This window comes from Argiope bruennichi, chromosome 4 (genome assembly GCF_947563725.1).
Source record: "Argiope bruennichi chromosome 4, qqArgBrue1.1, whole genome shotgun sequence".
In the NCBI taxonomy this organism is placed as follows: domain Eukaryota; kingdom Metazoa; phylum Arthropoda; class Arachnida; order Araneae; family Araneidae; genus Argiope; species Argiope bruennichi.
In genome coordinates this window covers 66,611,205-66,620,418 of record NC_079154.1, presented here as the reverse complement: position 1 = coordinate 66,620,418, position 9,214 = coordinate 66,611,205, and the positions used below count along the sequence as shown (strand labels likewise).

The window sequence follows — 9,214 nt, the reverse complement described above, 5'->3', positions numbered from 1 at the left end:
TTAACTTTATTATTCACTGCAATAATTATTTAAAATAATTTTTCGATTCCGCAATTGAAAAAATATTTTTGGTAACGATTCTTCTTAATCTCTAAGCTTTAATACAGAATTTTTAAAAAGGAATTTGGGGGAGAAGGAAGGATGACGATTTCATGTTATTAACATTTTTTATTTACTCTTCAGTGCTCAGTATAAATCAAAGCATTTGCAGATCCCTTTATTTTTTTAATTATTTAGTTTCTAAACATTTAACAATTTTTAATTACAATATCATTATTAAATATACTATTAACGCATCTTTATTTTATATTCAAAGGTTGACATTTTGTTGATTTCATGGAAAGTGATGACCAACACAAGATTGACTCGAAAAAGAAAATGCCTATCAGCAAGAAGTCCGGAAGACGCTGGAGATCGTGTAAGAGAGAATCACCATCGAGTAGCCGATTCTACAAAACCAGAATCCGTCGCCACAAAGCTAACGCCAGAGAAAGAAACCGGATGCATAGTCTCAATGCTGCTCTAGACGCTTTACGAGAACGCATACCCATCCAGAAGAAATCTCAGAAACTTTCCAAAATCGAGACTTTAAGGTTGGCCAGGAATTATATAGTAGCTTTGTCGGAAACCTTGAAAGACAGCACGAGGATGGACGCTTTAGCATTTACGAGAATACTCTCCAGGCAAATGTCTACTCCTACCATCAAGAATATTGCGAATAGTTTCAACGTTGACTGCAGCTTTCTGACAACGGATAAACCCAAGTCCAGAAAGCAGACTTTGTCAACTTTATATTTCACTGGAGCCTTTGATTTGATTAGCGACACGGATTCAAATTTCGGATTAAATCTCTTCGATGATCGTCAAATCAACATATTTTCCAATGAAAGCATGGCACTTCCTGCACCCTTTTCAATATTAAGTGTGAATAATTCCTGCAATCCTGGAGAATTATCTCTACCTGGAATTAATTATGTTCATGATCCGAAATTATGTTCGGAAACTGTTGAAACCGTACCGTTTCAGAAAGAAATAACATCGGAACAGCTTCTGTCAGTAACAGAACAGGATTGCTTAAAAATAGATTCTTGTGATTTGGAATTTGACAGTTTCGAAGTGTAAATCCTATTTTAGATAAAATTTATAATGTAGTAAATATACTTACATTGAAAAGTGTATTTCTTACGATATCAGCTCTATGACGTAAATTTAATGTATCTTAATAGTTTTTACAAACAATACAAATTCCATTATAAGTAATCAAAATGCCCATTAAAAGTATCGTACATTTATTATTACAAAGTGCTGAAAAGAAATAGGAGTATTTCAACTATCTAAAGAATACTGGCTATTTTGAATAAAATTCAATTCAGATAAAGAGACAACTAGAATTTCTTATTTTATCACTAGTTAAGTTGTCGTTTGATGAGACATTTAATGCACATTAGCGAATAAAACATTTGATAGCACCATTATCCTTTTTAATAAAATGAAATGATTTAAACAAAATTTATTTTTCTTTTCTTTGCAATATTTCTATATTAGAAGAAAATATTGGCAAATAAATAATTATAAAATTTATTTTTCTCTTGATTCACATGTAACTTTTATTGGGTTTTCAATCTGGCATCCTTTATTTAATGAGTCATTTCCTAAAAAAAAGGTGGAAATGCTCCGACAAAAACGCCTGCGAATGCATTACATTTCTGCCAGTAATAGAAATGAATGTGTGTATTTGTGTGTTGATGTTCTACGAGGTGAATGGTTAGACAGACTTATTCAAATGCGACGTAAATATACTTTAGATGATGTAAATATGTGTATCGAAATATTTTTTGTTTTGTTATTATCAATTGAAATCTTGATATTTTTCTGCAAATATTTCCAAAAACAATACAGAAAAAATTTGTTTTCATATCATTTTAAAATTCATCCCATTTTTAATCATATCAGTGTAATAACAGTTCCATGTTTAATTGCTATGAAATCATGATAAGGAATTTTTTTAAGTATTTTTATTTTACTAATTTCTTTTTAGTGAATTTTAGATCTGTCCATTTTTTTCTACAAATGAGTTATATAAAGTTTTCTTTCCAATGTTGGTAATCAAAGTAATAAGGCTTTTTTTATTTTATTTTAGTTATTTATTTAATTCTGGGAACAAAAACATGCCTCTAAAATGTTTTTTTAATGGTTTAACTTTAAACGTAAGAAGTAATAAACATTTCTTAGACTTGGACTATTTTCAAATATCTTTCTCTGCAATAATAACTGAGTATATATATAAAAAAATCGTCTCCGTTGGCTTGAAATTTATTATTCTTATTGGTACATAGACTTTTTAACTTGAAAATTTATTGTAATTGTCAAAAAATTCCGGACTGAAGAGTATGACAAACCTCCATGTTTCAGACCTTTTTGAATTCGAAAAACTTATTTTTAGTATTGTGAACATAACTAAAAAAATAATGCGGATTAGTTCAGCACATTGAAAACCTTACCTTCCGGAAAAATATTTCTAGTTTAGTAAAATATTCATATCATAATAAAACTAGTTTTCTATCATAATAAATCTAGAAAAATAAAACTAGTTTTCTATTGATGACAAATATTAACAATAATTTCAAATAATAAAAGAAAATAATATAGTCTGAGTAAAAGAAAAGAAAAAGTGTTATTTATCTCATACAATCAATATGCATAGATTTTTTGTCCCACACTATAATAAAATAATACTGATTTGGGGATCCCACCACCAGATAGATCGATAGTCGAGAATACTAAATATGTTGAAATTCCAAATACCAATGAATACTAAGCATTCTTCGAATGTATTTCTGCTTAACATTTTCCTATTATAGGATTCAATAAAGATGACAGCTTTCATCTACGGATTAAACTATTTAATATTTTTTCGTATTCAAATAAGTATTTAGAATTAATCTTGAGAATATTTAAAGCACAGAAAACGTTTTGGTGAACACTAGGACAATTGTATACGCTATTAGAACCTAATATGGATTAATATGACAAAAGTCATAGTCAATATTATATTTTGAATTTTTATAAATTATATGTTATTATCTGCTTATTGGATTACATAAAATATTTAGTTAATATAATTAGTGTATCTTGAATAGTATTCAACTTACGAACTGTGACAATGAGAACTTGAAAGAAGTAAAAGGTACGGATTTATATAGAAACAATTATTGTTATCCCTTGTTTCCAGATGTAGGAAGGAAGGAAGGAATGAGGTTTGTTTTCCGGCGTATGCTCCTGAACGGATTCTTAGCTTGTGCCGGGTTCACAAAAATCAAAACTCGAATATCACAAAAAATTTTTAAAATCTGTCAGAAGCCACAAAGAAAGCCAACATAGCCTTCACTTTATCACGACCCTGTACGGAGAAATCACAAATCCAGTCAAAAGAGAGTGGAACACAACCCAACTTAGCACGGAGAGAATTTCTCGCTGACTCGTATCTACTGCAAGAAAGAACAAAATGTTCACAAGTTTCTGGAATCTGGCAATGGGCACAATTTGGTGATTCAATGAGCCTACATTTATGAAGAACTGCATTTACTGGAAGAGTCCTAGATATTAATCGTAATATTAAAACCTCATTACGTCTAGATAAATTAAGTTTTTTAAGATTGAAAGAAACAAGCCATTTGTATTTTTCATAGTATTTAGAATTTTCCCATTCTAAATCTTGTTTATGTCGTACGATTTTAGTGTAAACTGAACAAGTGTCTTCGGGCGAGATCCAGTCACAAATATTTGAAGAAGTTAACGCTTGCTTAGCTAAATCATCAGCCCGTTCATTTTCTGCAATTCCCACGTGGGCAGGAGTGTATATCAGTTCTAACGAGGAACATGTCTTTAAGGCATCAAATATAACGCGGGCCACAAAAAGGGCACTTTTGGGAGAATGGAAATTTAGGCATCTCAGGGCTGTCAAATTAGATAAACTGTCAGTCAATAAAATATAATCTTTATGTTCTTTGACAAAGTTCATTACAGCCAGAGCTATAGCAAAACCCTCCCCTGAAAACACAGAGTTAATGTTGTGAACCGTTCCCTTAATGACTTCCTTCGAGGAGCAGTTTATAGCCGCCACCGCAGTAGAATTCTCATTCTTGGATGCGTCTGTGGCCAGTATAATTTGATTTGGGGATAGCTGTGATTTGAACTCGGCGAACAAACGTTTAATTGTAGTCGAATCCAAGCTCTTTTGTTGGAAGCCGAAGTCATGGGTTTTAATGGTAAAATGTTCACAATCATCCCAACTAACCGGGACCATAATCGGGATTATTTGGTCCAGGGACAGGTTTTTTTGATGGCAATATTCTTCTAAAGTGCCTGCGCAGGGAAGTCTTTGGAAAATGCGGTTAGAGATTACAGACTTCACCTCGGAAATTGATCTCGAAACTTCAGTGTATTCGCGGGCTGAGAACTGATTAACAAAGAATAACACGTTTTTCTTTTCAAACCTAAGTCTCATATTTATTTCATTTGATATTTTAAATAAAATTGGGATAGGTGTCCACCGTGGGAGTCCAAGAGCAAAACGAAGGATGTTGTTTTGAATCGTTTGTAAAGCTGCAAAACCAGCTTTATTCGTCATGCCAACCGTATGTGCTCCAAATTCCATGGATTGTGTAATGCACGCATTGCAAATGTTTATCAAATTAGATGCGTTTGCACCCCATCTGGGAGCAGCCAAACTTTTGATCACATTTAACTTTTTAAAGGCTTTAGTTCTGATCTGGTCGATATGTGAACGGAAAGACAAGGTTGAAGCAAACTGAATGCCTAGATAGCGAACATTATTAGACCAAGGGATACTACAGCCGTGAAAAAGGACTCCAAACCCCACTGGCGATTTACGAGATGAGAGGTTTATAATATTACTTTTCTGGGGAGCAATATCCATATGCCATTCGTCGCACCAGCTTTCCAGTTTAGTAACACAGAACCGCATCTTATTTTTGATCGCTTCGATATTGTTTTCTTCAACTAATATAAAAACGTCATCTGCATATATAAAGCAAAAAACATCATTGGGTAAAATGCTATATATGTCATTCATAAAAATTGTGAAGAGCAACGGAGAAAGAACACTTCCTTGCGGAACGCCCCTTTCGTGCTTAAAAAGTGAGGAAGACACTCCTCTCCATGAAACAAATGCTTTCCTTTCATGTAAGAATTGTGAGATCCACAGGGCAATCTTACCCTTAATCCCCGATTTTAAAATTTTTAGCATCAAGCCGTCATGCCATACGTTGTCATACGCAGACTTTAGATCAAAAGACATACCATACACAAGTTTCTTATTAGCTCTGGCTGTTAAAATTTTATTGAGCAGGGCTGCAGAGAGGCTGTCACAGCCTTTGTACGGGAGGAAACCAGCATGAAAAGGAGAGAAAAATCTTTTTTCCAAATAATACCGCAAAAGCCTGTCCAGAATAATCCGTTCAAAAATCTTTCCCAATACTGATGTTAACGCGATGGGTCTGTAGGATGTGATCTCTGCTGCATTTTTCTTGGGTTTTAAAATAGGAATAATCTTCGCTATTCTCCAGCTTTCTGGAACAATCGTGTTCGCCCATAAGTTATTGAATAAATCGAGAATTTTAAATTTATTTTCATCGGAAAGACAAGACAACATTTTCTTATTTATCTTGTCCATGCCAGGGGATTTGTTTTTCGTTCTTTTTAATGCGTTTTGGAATTCCCTATAGAAAAACGGACGGTTCAAACTCATTTCATCATAATTTTCTGGATCATCTACTGAGAAATCTAAAGGAATACGCACATTTGGTGCTCTCTTAATTAAGTTAGCTGCAATTGCATTTGCTTGAGCAGTCGGCGCTATCAGAGTAGTACCCGAAGAGAGAACAAGATTGGATTCACAGGGAGACTCATCTTTGTTTAGTAGGGCTTTAACGATGCTAAAAGCCTGATGGGAAGAAGCTACCTCCTGACAAGTTTTCTCCCAAAAACTGCGTTTTTTACACTTAACATATTTTCTGAGAGCTGCCGCCATTTCTTTGTATGCAGTCCAGTTTAAGATGGAGGGATATGATTTCGCCTTTCTTAACAATTTCCTTTTGAGGGCCTTAAGGTAGTTACATCTAGCGTCCCACCAAGGACAGTGCGAGTGTGTTGATTTAGAAAACGAGTACGATGATGAGTTTGCGCTTACCTGGAAGATATTGGTAAGTCTATCAAGGGAAGAGACATCCCCATTACCTTGAAGAAGAGCATTGACCTTCTTTGAGAATTGGCCCCAATTGATGTATTTTCGAGTATAGATAGACTTTGCATCTAAATTGCAAAAGGAAATAAAAATGGGACAGTGATCGCTGTCATACATATCATGCGAGATCTCAATATTAATCTTATTAATTATATCTGCGGAGCAGATGGACAAATCTAATAACGAAGGGGCTTGAGTCCCCTGGTATCTGGTATATTGTTTCGTGTTAAGCAAGCACATATGTTTTGTGCTAATCCAATCCAGGACCCGGTTTGCATCGGAAGATAAATGATCGCTCCCAAGTGCTGGATGGTGTATATTAAAATCCCCTAGTAAAACGAAAGGAGAAGAGATTTGCGAGTACAAGGATTCCAACCAGTTGTCATCAAATTTACCTCCAGGAGAGTAAAGATTGATAACCGTTAGTGGGAATTCTGAATTTGGTCCAATCCATATTTTAACCGCTAAGACCTCCACTGTTGACGGAGGAAGTGAGTGTGACAAAACCTGGGCAGGGATATTCTGTTCTACTGCAATTAACAATCCACCTCTAGTAGAATTTTGTCTTTCAGCTCGAAAGATTTTTTTGTTTTTAAGAGAAAAGGATGCAGACTCATTGAGCCATGTTTCCTGCAAAATTAAACACTGGGCCGCCGAAAAAGGGGGGGCCTGCAGCCAAGGGATCTTATTTTTGATCCCCCTAACATTCCACTGAATAAACCTCATGGAAAAAAATAAATAAAAAATAAAATTAATAAAAATTATAATAAACAGTAAAAATTTTTAATTTTTCCCCTTTTTTTTTTAATTATCTGATACCCGAGAAATCCTCCGCAACACTGAAATGATTTATTTCAGCGAGGGACCGTTGATCGTGCACAACGCCTGGGCTCAGAACGTGACTATATTCAAGATTGGATTCCAGAAGGGCAATTTTAGATTGTAGCGAGTCAATCGTTGCCCTTTGAGTCTCGATTTGTTTCCGGAGAGTAATATTCTCTTCAACTTGTTTCTCTAAATTTCCTTGAGTCTCCCCAATACGTGCAATGCACTGTCTGTTGACTTCTTGGAGTTTTACGAGTTCATTCCCTTGGGGTAGAAGAGCAGAAATTAGTTTTGTTAAGTCTTGTAAAGCCGAGTAGAGGTCCGTTATTTGTTTTTTGGGGATTTCGGTACACTGGACCGGCTGATCGCCCTTAACCTTTTGTGCAAAAGATTGCGATTTCGCTATCCTCCTTGCTTCCTGAAATGATATGTCTTTTTCTCTAACCAGGTTTATAATCTCTTTTTCTAGATTGTAAAACCTACATTTTTTGTCGAGAGCGTCGTGAGTCTCTTCGCATCTAAAACATTTAGTGGGTACCTTACAATCCTCGGCATGTGAGCCCCCACAATTTTTACACCTCTTATCTTGTTGACACCGGAGTTGTGTATGACCAAATCTTAAGCATTTGTAACAAACTTTAGGGTTTTCAATAAATTTGGACACTTTGAAGATAAGTCTGCCGATCTTTATTTCGGATCGATTTGTTTTCCCAATTTCTTCAATAAGAACAATTGGGATAGGTTCTGCCGTCCCCTTCTTTTTAAATCTAACTATTTTTGTTGCGATGATATCCTGTGAAGATAGTTCTTCATTAATTTCCACTATGCTGTAATCCGTGTCAACATCACGGATGATGTATTTTGTTACAATATTCGTATCAATGATACGAATCCTTGCTTCCGGAACACTCTTTACAAAATCAGTTACTTTCTCCACTGAGCTTAAGTGCCGAGTAACTAGAACCAATTTTTTGTATTTGTTTAGGGAAAAAGTGTCTTCTTTGTGGGTCAGTGGTCCGAACGTGGCATTGATTGATTTGGGTTTAATCCATGGCGACGGGCCATTATTACTATCAATGCACAATTTTATTTTGGGGCAACCCCTTTGAATTGCAATGTTTGCTTTGTCCCACTCCGAGAACTCATTTGTAAGAATATAATTTAGTTTCCTATCCTTATATTTCCCCTCTGACTCAAAATCTTCTGGTTTCCTCTTCGTCATTACTGACGAAGAATCTAATACGATGCAGCCAGAATCAAAACTAGTAGAAAACGAAACAATTAAAAGGAAAAACTAGAAAAATCCTACCTTTATTTTCCAGAATCCAGTGCCAGCCACCTTGGCACCCCAAAAATAAAGAGAAAAACTTCAGCTGAAGTCAACGCAAAAACTGAAAAGCAAGCTAGGGAACCACCCCCAACAGAAACGCCATAATGGATTTGTTTAGAGAAAACAAAAATCAAAAACTGCGAACAAACCAATGGCAAAAACAAACACTCGAAACAAGCACAGCCTTCACTTCTAGCTGCCTTCCTTCCACGCACCAAAAATTAATACAGAAAGTAGAGCCGGAAAAACACAACCTTCTACCTTCCTTCCCTACCCCACACCTTCCAGATGTAGATAGCAAGAAATTTCATCTACAAACACAAAAGTGCACACACATACAAAAACAAATAGAAGTTTCAGTCAGTTAACAGTTACAAAGCAGTTCCGTTGATGCGATTTAATCCATATTCAGGTTTCTAAACTTCAAATGAAAAGGTACAATAAAGTGTAGAGTTCTTACATAAAGGAATCGTGATAAAGTAAGCATACTTTTTGCACGAGAGAATTATGTCTTCAATATCATTGATGCTATTACATTCGTGGCAAAGAGGATCATTTTGGAGGTTCAAAACGATTTCTTGGGTACCACAGCTTGTTACACAATATTGTACAATATTGAGCAATATTTTATGATATTAATCAACATTCCACAATATTATACAACATTGCGAATATTCATCATTTTATTACAATATTGTACAATATTTGCGTGCTGCTAGTGTCAACAGTCCTGGTGTTATAATTGTTTTGCTGATTAATCTGGCCAAAATAATATCTTTCCTCCAATTTTTGGA

At 34.9% G+C, this 9,214-nt stretch overlaps 1 protein-coding gene across 1 annotated transcript; it reads left to right on the top strand.

Annotated features, from left to right (window-relative positions):
- Nucleotides 1-336: 336 nt before the first annotated feature.
- On the top strand, nucleotides 337-1,122 carry LOC129966345 (neurogenic differentiation factor 6-A-like). Its single transcript, XM_056080766.1, has one exon. It carries the CDS (start codon nucleotides 337-339, stop codon nucleotides 1,120-1,122), a length of 786 nt encoding a protein of 261 aa, XP_055936741.1.
- Nucleotides 1,123-9,214: the final 8,092 nt, after the last annotated feature.